The sequence below is a fragment of the Melanotaenia boesemani genome, chromosome 16 (assembly GCF_017639745.1).
Source record: "Melanotaenia boesemani isolate fMelBoe1 chromosome 16, fMelBoe1.pri, whole genome shotgun sequence".
In the NCBI taxonomy this organism is placed as follows: Eukaryota; Metazoa; Chordata; class Actinopteri; order Atheriniformes; family Melanotaeniidae; genus Melanotaenia; species Melanotaenia boesemani.
This window is the reverse complement of record NC_055697.1, coordinates 19885254-19902854: the sequence shown is the minus strand read 5'-3', so window position 1 is coordinate 19902854 and position 17601 is coordinate 19885254. Positions and strand designations below refer to the sequence as shown.

Below are 17601 nucleotides of genomic sequence, written 5' to 3'. Positions count from 1 at the left end.
TGTTGTACGGCTGAGGTAACATTGTCCATTTCTAAGTAATTACATTGTCCTTCTTGCCTTGTATGTCTTACCCAAAATGTTTGATGCCTGAGCAGTAACTAAGCATTTAGCCAAGTTCCCCTTATCTTTCCAAGCACAACCTCATCATGATTTATTGATGTGGAAAAGCCAACCATTTTCTTTTATTTAAAACACTTTCCCCCTGCAGGATTTAAATTCCTGTGTGATGTTTTAAAATTATTAACTGCAAGTTGTAGTTTAATCTTGATAATGCATCTGCAGTTCAATACCTGCCAACTTAAAACCTGAGAGGACATATAATTATGGTACATTAGTTTAATTTTTTGTATAACAACTCTTAACACTATGTACTGCTAAGATTATAGATTCATGTTTGTGTACTGTGGGAAACAGGTGCAGATAACCTTAATTTTGGTGAAAAGAGAAATCTGCTAATTTTTATGTTAAAGTATGTGAAGATGATTACAACATGAATGCAGAACTTAAGGTTCGAAGCTGATAAACATGCAAACCGTGTGAATTTGAGCCTGAACTACACTGGTTATAATTAGCAGAAGAAAACTTGAATGAAGGTTACAGGTCCTTACAGTGAAACAAACAACCCACATTACAATTATGTAAGAAATAAGATGTCATTTCCTGCTATTTGGCTTATGTGTTACTGTATTAATTTTGTTATTCTGTGCTTATTCTTGATGCATTTCCACTGTACCTTGTTGCAATTCTTAGTATAAATAGTCAGATTGTCCATTCACCCACTATATTTTGTACATTCTATTGAAGACTCATTAGGCAGAGGGGCAGGCAGCTACTAATGCACTGCAGACACTGCTTGAATGCAGTTTTTGAATCCCTCATAATGATCCACCGTACTGTACATTTACTTGTCACATAAACTAATGGTGGCAGGATAGGTTCATGGCTGAGGGAGGCATAGCACACATTTGCTGTTTTAGGTTGGTCTCCATGACAGTTAAAGGTCCCATATTATGCAAAATTCACTTTTTAATGGTTTTGGAACAGTCATACTGGTCCCCCCGCATGTGTAGGAGACCCGTAAGTGTGAAACTCTTTCAGGCGCTCTCTCTCCCCCCTGCTCCACCTCTAGGGAAGTAAGCGCTGAAATGAGCTTGTTTGAAAGCGTGTACGTTATGACGTCATAAGGGACAATAACCACTCCCCACAGAGCGATGGACCCGTCTACCGGCTCTCAAAGCCCGCCCTCTAAAAATCACCTAGCGCCCAGTGTTTTTCCCTCTTCGGCAACCCTCGTTAGCGGACATGGCTAAGCGACAGAAGCACTGTTCTGTTTGTGGCTGCATAAATGAACACAAAAACGTTTTTTTACTTCCATCCACTGAACCCACGAGGACTGAGTGGATTAATTTTATTTTTGGAGGAAATGTACCCGGAAAACTTCCAAAGGTTTTGCATGTCTGTGGCCAGCATTTCAAAGAGGACTGTTTCCACAACATGGGGGCATGGAAAGCAGGCTTCGCCAACCGTTTGAAGCTGAAGCCAGGTTCAATACCAACTGTCCGTGACACAGCTGGAGAGGTAAGAGCTGGCAGTTATTTTATCGTTTCGGCCTTATTAGTCTGATAGCTTGAAAATATATTAACCTGTCAATCACCTCATGACGGGCGATGCGATGGGCGGAGCCAACAGCTGAGCTGCTCCACCAGGGTTCCGCCCACCATAAACGGCACATTTCTGAAGCTGCTAAAAAGAGGGAGGTGAAGAGAAGCCGCTGCACTCAAACTGAGGGTCGATTTGTCCATACCATGGCGGAAATATTTCATTTAGATATTAATGAATGGTCTCAGATTGGGAATAAAGTGTATAATATGGGACCTTTAAATAAAACCTTATGACAAAAATGTGTACACACCCAACAGTCTTTATAATTGTATTGTATTCACTTACTTCTGTAACTATCATCTTCAATATACTAACTAGAAGCACTCAGATTGACCACTGGATTTTTTTTTTGTTTTTATTATTTATTAGCAGTATTTTTGAGTTAAAAGCTTTAATGGCCAACAAATAAACAAGGAAGACTAAGATGGGGGAGAAATGACCAGCTGCTCTTACTAAAATAGAGCAACATTAGGGTAGATCTCCTCAACAAGATCCTGAGGCAATATTTATCTCAAACTGCAACTAGAAGATGGCCTGTTGTGGTGTTTTATAATGTTTTGGACATCGCTGTACTGAATGCATGGGTCCTCTACCGGAGCTGCATCGGTACCAGAATGACAGCGTGTGTTCATTATTGTGGAGCTCTTAAAGCAGCTGTGCAGTGAGCACACCCCAGCCCTGTCACCTCCATTAAGCAGATTCAGCATCAGAATACCTGTCTGATATCAATCGGCCCTCCAGAACCCAGTGAGATGGTCTTGGAGGTTCCTTGATCTAATTTAAAAATTGGAGGAGACTAGCTTGCAGTTGTGGCTCCCACTCTGTGGAATACTTTGCCTTTAACTATGCGGTCTACAAAAAGTCTGTCGGCTTAAATTTATGATTAAGACACACTTGTTTGCCTTGGGCTTCGGCTGAGTGCAGGCATCCTATTGCAGTTTTTATGTTGTACCCTTGTGTGTTGTCCTTGTGCTTTTATATTTTATTGGTTTGTGTATAGCACTTTGGAGATTTTGGCTGTATAAATATGCTATTTAAATAAAATTGGCATTGACAAAACACTATTTGTTAAATAAAACACTTTTTATTAACAAACTGAATGGCAGAAGTGACTAATTTAAATTTAACCTTTTTTGTTTGTAAATATCAAATAATAAAATAACTCTGTTATTCTCTTATCACATACATTTGTTTAACAAAAATAAAGTCGACAACAAATTAGCTAAACAAAAGCAAAACCTAAAATTTGTTGGCTCTCATTCACATCTTCTGGCTTTTTGCTCCAAAAGCCCTCTGCAAGGAACATATCGATCTCATCATGCTAGTATCGAACGATACTGATACTAGTCTTGGTATCAATACTATCGACATTTGGATCAATCTGTCCAGCCCTAACAAATGCAAGTTTGAAAAAAAAAAAAAAAAACAAAGCCACAAGAATATGCATAAAATGTAGTCTGTGCACAGTGTGTGCTGAATGTGAGGAATTTGACACTTCACGTGTTTGTTCCTCAATCATTTGAAAAATTAGGTCAACCCTTCCATAACTATTGGTCGCAGGTTTTAGTCAATGTTTATATAAATATTACAAATATAAAATATTTCATCAATTGATATTTTTAGCATGTTGTTAAAATGACCCCCTGTGACAGCGGTTCTAGTGTTAAAACAATTCCTTAATCCAGGCCATGATCTGGATCACCACCTAAATGTAACCACTTGATCCTTATTCCATTTAGGAGATTCTCTGAAAATTTTATAAAAATCGTTCTATTACTTTTTGAGTTAAGTTACTAACAGACAGACAGACAAACCAATGCTACCGAACACATAACCTCCTCCTTGGCTGAGGTAATTATGTCAAGGTTGCATGTAGTTGTGGAAGATGAGAGTCTAAAAGCAGCCCATAAAGGGAGGCAGAAGGGTATTGGGGAAAAAAAACTACTTAAAGTCTTACTTGTACTAGACAGTACACTAAACAGAAGGCAGTGGCAGCAGTTCAAAAACAAGAACAGAGGATGGGGAGACGAGCGAACAAAAAGCAAAAGTGCACACACAGATGATGACTAACTGGCATAAAAAAGTGAACTGACGAGCTTAAATACTGACACCAGTAACTAAACAAGCACTAAACAAAAGAGAAACTCACCCAACAAACCCAGAAAATCTAAAAAAAAAAAAAAAAAAAAAAAACAGAACCCATAGAACCTGACAAACTATAAATTCAGAAAGCTATTGAATGTGTCAAATCACTACTTATTTTATATTGGACCCCTCAGCTTGTATCAAATATTTTGTAAGTGAGCTACATTACAACTTATCCCTAACAGATAAAATATAAATAATATAAAATAATATTCAAATATAATCCATGAGAAGAAAGACAACTTTGCTGTTAAGGCATGTGAGGAATATTTCTGTGATCAGTCATTCTCAGCTGGCATTAAAAACTGCAATAACAAGCTGCGGGTGTTAGCATTAGTACTTTCTGTCACCTCCATAGCTCCTGGTTCCAGGCCGCAATGCACAATAGTTTATTTCAGCCAGTGTAGTTCATATGCTCCACATTTAGTGTAGTTTTTGATGAGCTTGTAGAGCACTATATAGTATATGAGACATTTCAATAAAGATTTGAAACAGCGCCGCAAGATGGTTGACTCAATGTAGTGGGAGTAAAGTGCACAATTCAAACAGCTTCTTGAGGGTGGATGAGGTTGTCTGTGTCTGCACAACTGGTCTGTGACTGTTTTATTTCCAGCTTGCTCTGTGTTTATGTCCCATAGCTTGCTCCTAGTTTTTGGGTTATAAGTGATTGTTCCTATGAAATTTTTTCTCTGCCTTTATTAAGATTGTTTTTTTATTTTTTAATTATTTTTTTGTTTTGTTTTGTTTGTTTATATATATTCTATTATCCACTTTGTTGTTTCTTTACAAGCCTATGTTTCATTTAAATACTGTAATATTATTTCAACCGAATTGCTTGTGCCAAAGACTACAGACCATGGCCTGTACACTATCTTTTCCATAGCTGAGTCCTTTCTAAATTGTTTTCAGACAATTTAGAGGCCACCATTCTGCAGTGAGAAAGATTATTCACATATGGAAAAGATTCAAGACAGTTGCCAATCTTTGCAGGAATGGATGTCCCAGCAAATTTACCACAAGGCTAAAAAAACAACAAAAAAAAACAACTAAATGCTTCAGTTAGAAAAAATGCAGTAAAAATTATGCTGTCTGTGTGAGGACCTTTGGTTTAAATCCAACATTCAAACTATGTGTACAGTTGCTGGTGGTTATGTTAATCACAATGATGGATGCAAGCTGAGGGGCCTGAAGGCTGAACAATTGCAGGCAAGAGTCTGACAGGCTAGATCCTCAGTTCAGACTTTTATTCACACTCTTAAAGAGATAGACCAACAGAGCTGCACATTAGTAGGAAGTGAGCATCTGGATGTCATTAGGCCTTATTTGCTTCTCATCCTGCTTTAACACTTCAGGTAAGTGAGGCGTGAGTTGAGGCTATCAGTCATGCCCAAACTTTGATTGTTTTTTGTCCCTGATTATAGTTTAAAAACCCCACTCTGTCAGAAAACCGATGACAGTGAAATTAGAGGTCTGGTGTGAGCTAAATTTTTGGAGGACTGTCATTTTGACCCCAACATCTGCCAACATGTACACATCAGGATAAGTCCCTGTATTTATTAGGGTTCTGTCTCTAGTGATCTCAGGGCTTGGAATTTATTTGATTTGTGGAACCTAAATAAAAAAAGGTTGTTCTGGCTGTTGTGCCTCAGCTGGGATTTAATCGACCCAGATGGAATCTAACAGATTTGCAGGAAATCAAAATAGAAATTGTAATGGAGCCTGTCAGGTTTGGGTCCTGAGAGCTGGACTGTACAAGGGGAAGCCTTCTGAGAGGAGGCTAATCACTTTCAGATGAACAGAGTCTAGTCCCAATGAAAAGGAGAATGTTCTCTCGCTTCTCTCTGTGTCAGTGAGCAAATGTGTCCATCTGTAAAGATTTTACAGATATTGTTTTGACCAAAACACCAAAATGAATTTGTAATTGGAAAAATGTGTTTAAAACTGATATCAGATTTAGACATTTAAACAACCAGTGGATACTTGTACTCTGTGTGAAACTGCATGTGGAGACACTAAAGTTAGATGTGACTTCAGCTGAGAAGAAACTGTGCCCTCAAAGAGTTAGACGTCACCTTCTCTGCTGACATTTATCACCTTCATGTGTTTCTTTTTCTATCCACTATCATAAATTCAGAAACATGTGGCCCTAAAGCAGAAACTTGATTTGTCAGAAACACCGCATCTCAGATACTGGAACCATTAATCTTCTCTTCTATATCATTGCTTACTAATTGATTAACAAAAGCCCATCCCTGTCTTTTCTGGGAAAGATACATAACACCTAGAGCTGCCTCTCGTGATGGATGACTTCACTCACTCATTGCAGAAATAGCTCTAGATAGCCCCCTTTCTTATCCATACTTATACTGAATCTCCAACCACCCACATACAGTATGTGTATGCATACAGTTACTGCAGCTGACCTTGTGCAGGATTTGCAGCACCATTAAAACTCCCAAATTCCTCTTAATCCTGTTCTGATGGGGCCAAGGAATAAGCGGAAATCCCATGTCTCTTCAGTGCCATGCCATTGTCTGACTTAGAGCTATTTAACACCAAAAAAGGCAACAGCTACACAGAAAGGATTCAGATCAAAACAGCAATACTATAATACTCACATGTCTTTGTAAGATGTATATAAACATAGGTGCAGCCTGGCTGTTTGTTTTGGCAGCGTAATTTTAAAATAATTTTTTATCCTACACTTGTGAGCTTGGCATGCACTCATTTTAAAACAGCTTTTCACTGTACATTTGCAAACCCTCATTTTAGCAGTTGCACTATCACTTTACCAAAACTGGTTTTTCAACACTGGGTGAAGAATTCCTGCCTCCAACAGGTTGAACTAGTTTGAATGGGTAAACCCACATCAGGTAGATGGATATTTTTCTTGGGACTTTTTTTTCTACTCAGACTTTCTAGTTCCCAGAAAGTCTGAGTATGAAATTTTTCTTACATCTACAATTATAATATAAAGAACCAAAGCCAAGAGGTCAGCCATTGACCCTGCAGTGTCAGTCTGGTATGTTTTCCCTGATTTCATTATTTTCCTGAGTTGAGGCTGAGTTGCTGGAGCTGTTTAAAGACCACTTAATGTTAGAAGGGCAATTTCAGCCATGCACTTGATCACATAAGCATTGGTTTAATTACTGGAAAGTTATTCAGACTTGCTATGCAAAGTTCTAAGGACGTGAACCTTGCAACTTCACAGTAGAATAATATTAGTGATATGTTCGAGGCAGTCTATTAAAAAAAAGAAAAATTGATTTCCAAATGTCAAAAAGTGTGTGCCGTTAAGCTGGGGTGAATTTACCATGAAAGCCATTTTTAATTTTCTATTATAATTCACACATTACAGAAATGTGGTTGTACCCATGTGTATGCAGGCTTGAGTAGATTGAGACAGAGCAGATTTATTAAATTTAATGACAAAGAGGGTTGACATTGCTACAAAAAAACATTGTTGGTGTCTGCTGCTTTTAGTCATAGTGCAAATTATATAAAAATTAAACAAAACAACAAAAACATGACTATTATTGTCATGCCAATGTAATGATCAAGTTATATGTCTCTACAGAAATGTGCAGTAGTGTATTTTTCTGCAGAGACTCCTCCTTCTGCTGGTATTTCCCTTACTATCTGGGGATGTGTTTGGGCTGCACCATTTTGGCAGAGGGTATACAGACTCAAGCCAAATACAGTGCATGGGTGTGAGGATAATACAATTACATCTCTCTCTCACACACACACACACACACACTCTCTCTCACACACACACACACATGCATATTTATGCTCCATTTGCAGAGTATGCATTTTTGCATGAAATTGCATAAAACAGAGTTTAGTTGGATTGTTTTATTTCATAACTGCTAAGAAACCAGCAAATAATGTTTATTTCTCTGATTCTCCATTGTTCTGATTTACTCCCAGTATTTTTTTTTAATTATTATTATTATTCCTCTGTACATATGTTCATCCTGAACAAAGAAGTCGGAAGGAATTTTGGTCATAGAAGATGATGTTCTTCCACTGGACTCCACCCAGGAACTAGGGGAACAAAAAGACAGCCCTTTCATGGTGTCCGCCTGAAATCAGCATTTCAGACTGTTTTGGTTGATAGTGGGTCGGCAAGATGTTGGTTTAGCGATTTTAATAGCTGTTCTGTCATTTCTCAACACTGTGTGGTTTAAGGCTTCGCTTTAAGCTTCCTGGAGCTAGTTTTTCTTTGTTTTTGATATTTTAGCCTGACATTAAACAGGGTTCTTCTTGAAATATTTCACAACTGTCATTGTTGTTGCTAAGGACTCAATCATTTGCAGTCCAACAATGTGCACTTTTTGGAAGTCAGAAAGGACACACATTTTGGAATATACTTTTTGTAAACAAAACCAGAACTATATTTCTTATTACATTATGTGCATGGTGCCTAGGATTCTTATAATTCTGAACAATGTTGGAAATATAGGGTTTGAAATATCACATGGATCCTTGTTACAGTTCAATCTTGGTATATTCTCACCTTGTGACTTAAGGATTTTCATTTTTTGTTAAGTATGTGACATTCATACTTCTTTGAGACTAAACCCAGGAAGATCAGATGTATTTAGTTCATGTCTTATTGTTTGTTTTGCTTTCTTTATCTTTAGTTTCTTTTCACAGGTTGAAAGCTTTGGAATATTACTATTCCTCTCACAGTTTGTTTAGACTGCTGCACCGCTCTCAAAAGCAGAAACTGTGAACTGTAGGAAGCAGTAACAGCGAGAATAGAAATGATCCCTTGTATCCCAAGGCCAGCTAACTTTGCCTTGAAGATGATAAGGCTGCTAATAATAAGAGACCTGTGGCTGGTTTTGGACACTCTTGACTGAGGAAGTAATTAGGTTCAAGCAGTTTATCAGTGGCTGATGTGCTGTCTTTGTGTGATAAAGAGGAGATGGCGAGGTATGCTCTTTCTCTCAAGTGTCCACCTAATTCTACTTTTCATCCAGTTGTGCCCTGATGTACTCTTATTCTTCATCCACTTTGCATAGGGGAAGCCCAAAGCAGGTTGAAGTTAAGAGCCATCATGTCACTCATTCCTCATCCTCCCTCCTCCCCACTCTCCTCAAATGTCCAATCAGCTAATTTTAGCTTGTTTTAAATTTGGCTGTGAGTCCCAGGATGCAGATCCGTTTGTACTGACTGTGTGCATGGAAAGCACGTTCTCGTTCTGTTTTCATTTTGGCACCCATGTGTTCCCATGGGGCTTCCATTTTACAGTGAGGAGAGCATAGGAAGGGCTATTAGTGAGAGGGCTGCACAGCATGAAGAGGCTTGTGAAGCAGTTTTTAGGATGCCTCTCCTTTTTGATGGATGGAAAAAGAGCTGACTTTAGCATACAGACACATAGCTGAAAATTTTAACATTGCACAGGGATACATGAAGTCACTGCTGCTGAGACAGTTTGTTATGTAAACAGCTAGGAATTGTGGCAGCGCTCTGCAGCTATTTGAAACTCAGAGTGGTATGTATACATAGTATATACAAAGTTTTAATTCTTGACAAAAGCTGAATGTAAACTTGTTTTATTTAAAGTTGGGCTGTAAAGGAATCCAATCTAATCTTAGGGATTAGATATAACAGGATAGTACAGCTACTAATGATAATGAAAAAATCTGGCACATTATTACAGGACCCTAAGGTACAAACAGAGAGGTGGGCTCAAGAACAGGATCTTTTATTCTTTCAGTGTTACATAAAGCTGTTATGTCTTTTTTCTTCTTGTGAACTGGCCTGCAGCTGCAGTCGGCCTCCGCTTAAAGTCCTGACATGTTTCTAAGCATGTAAACATTGATGCAATTGTTCATCTTGTTGGACCGCAATTCTTAGTAGAGTGCCTCACAATGTTATAAAGCAGAGAGGCCGGAAGCCACCTCTTGTTTACAGGGGTAGGTATGATGAATGAGCAGTGTACAAAGAGAGAACATAAAATAAAGCAATTTTGTACATGGGAAAATGCCAAATACTAAGTGATAAAATAAATTAAATTCAGTTCTCTGGATACATTTTTTCTCACTCATTAAAATAGATTTTTTTTATGTGACTGTATTAGCCAAAATGCAAATAGGGCTGTGATGTTGTCCAAACAAAATGAAGGAGCTGTGCAATAGTTCGAAATAAAGTGTTCATTTTATAAAAGCACAAACAAATGATTACATAATGCTGCTCTGTGTGTGTTTGTGATTTTTCTCACAGACAGTGAGATGGTCCCCCTGGACTGCCAGCGTTCTCGTTCCTTTGCTGCCGCCCACCGGGCTTCGATTCAGCGTAACAGCCATGACCCTCGCCTCTCCATCAGTTTGTGTGACCTGAGCCTACAGCAGCAAGACATGCATCTGGAAGAAGATGATGAGGAAGAAGAACAGTTACAGCCCTTAACCTCCTGCCATGTACCCCAGAACTCTCAGAACTCACAGCAGTGCTCCCTGCTGCCCGGCCACTTGGACACTGATCTGCACTTTCACACGGTGCATGGCGTCCACGTTACCGTGCTGGATAAGCACACAGTGGCGCGGCTGGATCACCGTGGTGACGAGAGGACCCTGGTGTTCACCAGCCGACCAATGCACTGTTCAGAGACTGTGCTTGTAAAAGTGAAAGCAGGAATCGCCCGAGCTGGGTCTCTCTCTTACGGTGTGACATCCTGCGACCCGGCCACCCTGAGGCCCAGTGATCTCCCATCCAACCCAGAATCTCTGGTTGACCGCAAGGAATTCTGGGCCGTATGTCGGGTGGGGATGCCACTTCACGGCGGAGATATTTTGGGCTTTGTGGTGAATGCAGATGGAGAAGTTATAATGAGCCATAATGGAATCAGTGCGGGGATGCAGCTGTGTGTCGATAACTCCAGGCCGCTCTGGATGTTCTACGGTCTGCACGGTACCATCACACAACTCAGGATTTTAGGTACATTTACGTTTTTTGACTTCTCTTTATCTTTCATTTCTGTCTAAGTTGTCATAAAACAGATTTGTATTATCTTAAAAAAGTTAAAGAAAACAAACATTTTGGAAAAATCTATATTTGATTTACTTATTTAGATTCAGCTCTAGTGTCTTACAATTCTTACAAACTCACACCCCCATGTTTTTATACTATTAAAAAAGAGTAAAACCATTATTTTAATTTAAACTTGTGCTTACCTGCGATCATGTGGTGTTTAATTGGATTTAATCCGGAAACATTTCTGGACAGATGAAAGCTTTATTATTAGTTGTAGTTTTATCAGTAGTCTGAATTTTTATTAAATCATAGTTTGTGTTTCACAGGTCTGTCGGATTTCATTTATAATTTTTCATTCGGAAGCTAATGTAGTCTGTGATCCTTGAGTGACCTTGGAGGCTGAATTCCCATTCTGTCGAGTGATGAAATACTTTCCCCTGCTTTGCTGTCTGCGCTCTGACTTTTTATCAAGTCATACATCACTTGGGAATTTGCATTTTACTTCCACAATTTGCATATAAATGTTAACTTTGTACCTTCAGTTAAACAGAATTTCTGCCAGTTTGGTTTCATTTCTACGGCTTCCACAGTGATAGCACAGCGTTTTCTGCTGCTGTGTGAAAAAAACTACAGGCTCTTTCAGTGGATAAGGTTTTTTGTATCAGGGCTTGATTAAAAAAAATCATCTGGTTTTTGTCAAATCTTAGAAAGAGTCCAATACAAACTCACATGAACAACATCATAACATATTACACTGTATAATTTTTTCACTAAACTTAACCAGAATACTGTGTTTCTTTACTATTTCAAGAGGATTTAAGAGTGTAGCTGCCAGGAGCTGCTACCCAAATATAAATAACTGATCACCAGTGTGCCAACTTCTGTAAAAAACAAAAAAAAAAAGGTGTTTTGGCAGTTTGCTGGTCTGGAGCATGCAAGCGTGTTGACACACTGTGAAGGAGGAAAGACATCAGCGATGATCTCAGAGAAACTAAAAAACACATGAGCTATATTTCAGCCTCTACCTGCCTCAGATGGTATATTAAAATACATCCATTTTCTTGCCGCTTATCTGGTGTCCGGTTTTGGGGCAGCTCCCTAAGCACTGAAGCTCAGACTGCCCTCTCCCGGCCACATTTGCCAGCTCGTCCAGGGGGATCCCAAGGCGTTCCCAGGCCAGCCAAGAGATGTTGTCCTTCCAGTATGTCCTGGGTCTTCCTTGGGGTCTCCTCCCGGTGGGACGCAACACCTCACCAGAGAGGCATCCAGGAGGCACCTGGACCAGATGCCCCAGCCACCTCATCTGGCTCTTTTCTATGCAGAGGAACAGCAACTCTACTCTGAGCCCTTCCTGGGCTGAGTGTAGAAGCTGACCAAGCTTCTCACCTTATCTCCGTTGGCATATTGGATATCAGACAAAAATTCAATATTGTGCATACAGGCACCAATACCTCATACCACCTGTAAAGAACAGTACAGTGCAAATTGATTTGGGCTTGTTCTGTAACCACAGGACCTGGACATCTTGCAGTCATTGAGTGGACCCTGAACTCCTCTGTACACTGTATTGCATTGTACTGTCAAATATGAGTCTATCTCTATGACAACTAAAGCTTGGTTGAAACTGGGTCATGCAGCAAGAGAATGAGCCCAAGCAGACCAGTAAATGTACAACATAATAGAAAAAAAGAAAAGTATCATGATTCTCCAATGGTCCACTCATAGTCCAGACTTCAACCTGATTGAAATGATGTCGCTGGATCTTTAGAGAGCTGAGTAAAAAAATAATCATTTTCTTCACAGTAATGTTAAATATTCACAACGTTATGGAGGTGATTCTACAAGATTTTGAATCATAGGGTGTACTTTTCACACATCTGCTTTTTGGCTTAGTGATTGTTAAAATAAACAGTGTCAGTGTAATATGTTTGTGTTGTTGTTCGATTGAGTTTGTATTTACCCAATTTAACAAAATGGACCAGAAGATTCTTTTCTCTGAATTCTGTTTTTGACGTGACAATGAAGCAATGTACTGTGTGTTAAATACTTTAAAACCCCGTTGTGATGATTACAAACACAGACACAAACATATTGAAGATGGTTTTTATGATGACAGGATATGTAGCCTGGTTTGACTCAAAGAGGATTTGTTTGTTTCAAGGCTCTGTCCAACATCTTCAGATCGTTGTTTTGTTTAACTGTTCAGAACACATTCTTTGTTCTTGTCGTGCACTTTGGAGACTACCAAGAGCTAGTTTAGATTAAAAAAATGAAGTCTCTGATGTCACTAAGAACCCATTTTCTAGGACATTTGACACTCAGCATATGTCCTGTTTTTGAATGGGTCCAATTGAGGTTTAAATATTTAGTATGCTTTGCTCGGTGTTGAGTCGTACACTTAAACGATTTTACATTCTCTATTTCTCAGAAAGTAGAGCTATAGTAATGCCTGGACTTGGTGTATCTTGATGTGACTGAAATGCTGCACAGTGTTTCAGGCACAAATGCAAGTGCTTTCGATTTGTTTACCGTCACCACAGATTAAGACATTCATCTTAATTTCTTGAAAACAATCTTCCTCCAACCCACATTTCCCCCTCTACTGGGTTATTCATGAATGCATTCCAGCAGGACAGACATCTTTTCACAGGAAATCTATAATTTGAGATGAGAATTAAAATGCACTTAGAATTAGTCAATTCTCTTAATTTTCTTTCGTAAATCATGTCTAGATGCTCTGTTCTCTTCTCCTCTCCTCTCTTTCATGTAGTCAGTCAGACCCAGAAAGTGAGAAGGTTATTTCTGTCTTGCGTGGGCTCCCAGCAGCCAGTGTTACGTATCAGGAGGGAGCCTGTGATAGCTCCTTATGATGCCCTCCTGATGCATTATTAAAATGTAATTGCATGGAGGTTTGAGATGCTGGGTTTTCCACCCACAGCCAGTTCCAGTACACCCAGCTCTCCAATCGTCCTCTCTTCTCTCTGCATTTTCTACCTCTTCTCCCCCTTCCTAATTCTTTTGGGTATGAGCGTTCCTCGACTCATTACCCACTCCAGCTGTGGGGAGTGCATTTGTGACGTCTCTACTCACCCACTCGCTGCAGCTGAATGCCATAAGTTGCCATGGAGACATCTAGCCACTGAGGCAAGTGACAGTTTGTCATGGCTGGGTGTTGTCAAGTCTGTGAAGTGGAACAGATGGGAATCTGTTGCTGTCAAATGGTCATTGTGCCCATCTTATTCCAGAAATCAAGATTTTATTATTTCATGCAAGATATTTAGAATGATTAATAATCTATGATCATCATGTAAGTCTTCATGGATGTGGGTTTTAAAGTTTTCTCCAGCTTCTGCTCAACTTATTACAAAGTTGATGACATATATTCTTATATCCGCTACTTATCACACGACTATGCATAAATATGTAAGAGGGGTACTTTTTAATCACAAGTCTGCAAAAAAGTATCATTTGATACAGCAGATATATTTTTGTTCAGCCTGTGTGAATTACCAAAGGGGAACAGACACAGTCTGTTTTTATGGTCTATGCTGTATGAAAAGGGCTTAGAATAAAAGTGGTTACCGCCCTTCTATATAATAATGTGAAACAGAATCCAAGTGCTAGTTAATAAAATGTACTGTAATACTACTTTAAATCATTTTCACTTTCATTTTCAGATGACTGACACTTTGTTACAGATTACTGAATAAACAGAGTAGTACTATGTTCTAATTTAGTTGTTGACAGGTGACAGCATCAACAGCATAGAAGTTAGACCTTGTTTGCAAGGAAAACAATATTTAGAGGAATATAGAGAGAAGACAAGAACTTAAAATGAAAGTGACTAACACAACAACAGGTGAAAGTCAATGTTGTGGTTGCACATTAGTGTCTGTTAAGCAGTAGTGCAATGGCATTATACAAAAGCTGAATGCGGATTGAGCTAAGCTTGGCTTGAACTTGAAAGCGAAAGACAAAGGTCAAAACAAAGTTCTACCTAAAGTTTGCAAGCATTGCTTTACGCTGCTAATGCAACAGACTTCTCAGAAAAATGTTCTCTGATTGAAGGATTATTTTTTTCAGCTCTTAGACTTTCATTGTCCACAAGCAAACAGGGTAAGCCACATTTCCAGTTGTTCCACATATTTCTGATACCACTGTCTGGTGGCAACATGTGTGTCTGCAAAACTCTCCTTCACTGTACCAGGATCCCAAAGGAGCAGAGGTCAGCCCACAAGCCCTGTGTGGATTAACAGCAATTAAAGTTTGCAACTAGCTAATAGCTAAAGAACACCTAAGCTAGTTTTAAAAAAGCATGATTTTCCCCCAGGCGTTGGTGAAGGACATAACAGAACTAACAAGAGATTAAATGTCATATGCATTTGCCAGACGAAAGCTGATGTTGATCCATGACTGTTGAATACATAGATAAACAACTGTTTGCCATATAAACTTAGAGGGTGATATATCTATATTTGTTAAACAAAAGTTCAAAGGTACATAGCTCAACCACAAATAAGTCTGCTGCAACTCCAGCATAGCTAAAGACACTCATGGTCACACAGCCAGCAGTAAATTCATACAAAGAAGATGAAAGGTACTCCTGATGAAAGGGTACATGAATAGACATGAAGGTTATCCATTCTGCCTTATTAGAGTCTACCACGTTTATTCGCAGCCAGGCTGCCACAAAGGTCACTTTAGCTAATGGAAGGCTGTCTTAATACTACTGTTAACATGCTTGCTCCTCTATCCACTCCACAATATATGATGATTCTATAAACAGATGATTCTATAAAGGTTTGATTATCAACCCTAGCACAAACCTTAAAATACAATAAACTACTGAAAATTTTAAGTCCTATATTCATGGAGACTTAACATGCAGATTTTTCTTTTTAGCAAATTAGCTGTTGCATTATTGAAAAGCAACTATAAATTGTTTATGTTAGCTGAAAGATGATGGCAGTTGAAGTGGTCCAAAGACTAGCAAAAGAGTTCAAGGCAATGGATCAGAACACAGCTAGTGTTATGCAAGAAAAGTTATACATTTTTGTGCTAACAACAGACCACTTTTTCTTTTCAAGTTTACAGTATTTTTTTTTCTGCAATTCTTCTCCCCCATCTGTGGTTCTTCTTTTAGCCGTCTCTCCACTCCACACTGTCGCTGTAGATCAGTTTGGATAAGCAAATTGTGGCCAATGATGTAAAACATAAATACCAGATGATGCGGTATGAAGAGATTATGCCAAAGAAATGACCAGCCACGGTTTATAGCAGTATTGCAGACTTGGTCAACTGAAGGACAGCGTGTAGACAACAGTGCTGCACACCTGCAGGCAGACTAGATCAGAATTTATCTGTCTGTGGAACCAGGTTTCATGTGTGAGCTGCCAATACCACAACTGATGCCAGTGCTGGTGGTTATGGGATGCAGATGGATCATATGGGACAGACAACAGATACCTTACCCACAGGAATCATGGGTTCATGAAAGAGGAAGGAAGGGAGGGGGCCTCAATGGGCTTGTGACTCACTCTGTTACACCCACACACACATAGACTGTGGACTCACAAGTCATCTGCTTAGTGATAGAGCTGATTTAACGTGTGTGAAAGTGATAGGAGGAGAGTCTGCTATAGTTAGGTGCAACTAGACCGCCACAGTTACTTATTATTAGCTTTACATTGTTACTGAAAGATCAGAATTACAAAACTATTTATTTGCCTGATATAAAGTTATTTTCAGCTATTCCTAATTTTTTACTTTGATCACCTATATGGAAGTTGACGATAACCTCAATGTCTCTTTTGTATCCCCAGGCTCATCTCTGAATAAAGACCTTCGAGGCCTGTCAGTGCCCAGCTCCCCATCTTGTACACCTAACAACCCCACAATGCTCTGCAGCGGCAACTCCGAGTCCAATCTCAACACTCCGTTGAACATCAACCTCAATTCCAGCTTTAACTCCAACTACCACTCACTATTTTCTTCCTCCACAGGTTTGTCCAAGCTGTCCAAATTTAGAATTTTTACTTCCATTTTTTATTACTACAGTGGCATGCAGCAGTTTCTGATTTCTTTAAAAGCCCCCAAAATAAAAACAATGCATTTTTTAAGACAATAATCTGGATTACAGAATTAGTTTCATACATTTATATAGTGTTTTTTTCCTTTTTCAAATCAAATGGGACATGCATTTACCATTTTAGCCCCACAAACAGAGTTGAGCTGTCAGATAACTAAACCACGGCCTCATATCTCAATGGGGTCAAGGGTTATTAAAAGTAATAGTGAGGAAATGTCAGGTGACGCTCACAGTGTTAGAGACATTCTCCCCAGACTCTCCACTGTCTAGCTCTCTGAAAATTAAAATAACTGATTCTTACAAAATGAGAATACATCCAAAATATAGCAAGGTATTTACAGGAAGCTGTTTCCAAAGTTGAGAAATGTAATTAAGAAGTTGTAGAGCATGTGTAGTGGAGGTTAAACTGGGGTCTGGAAGACTGGAAGAATTATCTAATAAAAATGCTTGCATGACTGCAAGAAACGCCAACTGAGAATCTAATAATACTGTAAAATACCCATCAGACTATAGAGTGGTGGTACATTCTCAGTAACACCTGCAAAAGAATTTTATGCATTAATGGGTAATTCATTTGAAAATTAAATTTTTTTATGTGTCAGATCTTTGTTTCCCTTTGTTTTTGATACATCTACTCATTTATACTCATTTAAAATGAATATATCCTATGACCCCCGGGTGCAGTATGTTTACTCTTTATAATTTCTATCCTTTGATCTCGA

The 17601-nt window shown here is 38.9% G+C and overlaps 1 protein-coding gene across 1 annotated transcript in view; it reads left to right on the top strand.

The window, feature by feature from the left end:
• The window catches only part of neurl1ab (neuralized E3 ubiquitin protein ligase 1Ab), a 38925-nt gene that overhangs the window by 16878 nt on the left and 4446 nt on the right, over positions 1-17601 (top strand). The window contains exons 4-5 of the mRNA XM_042011047.1: positions 10045-10755; positions 16614-16793. Coding sequence (XP_041866981.1) covers positions 10045-10755; positions 16614-16793 — 891 coding nt within the window. The remainder of the gene's footprint in view (positions 1-10044; positions 10756-16613; positions 16794-17601) is intronic.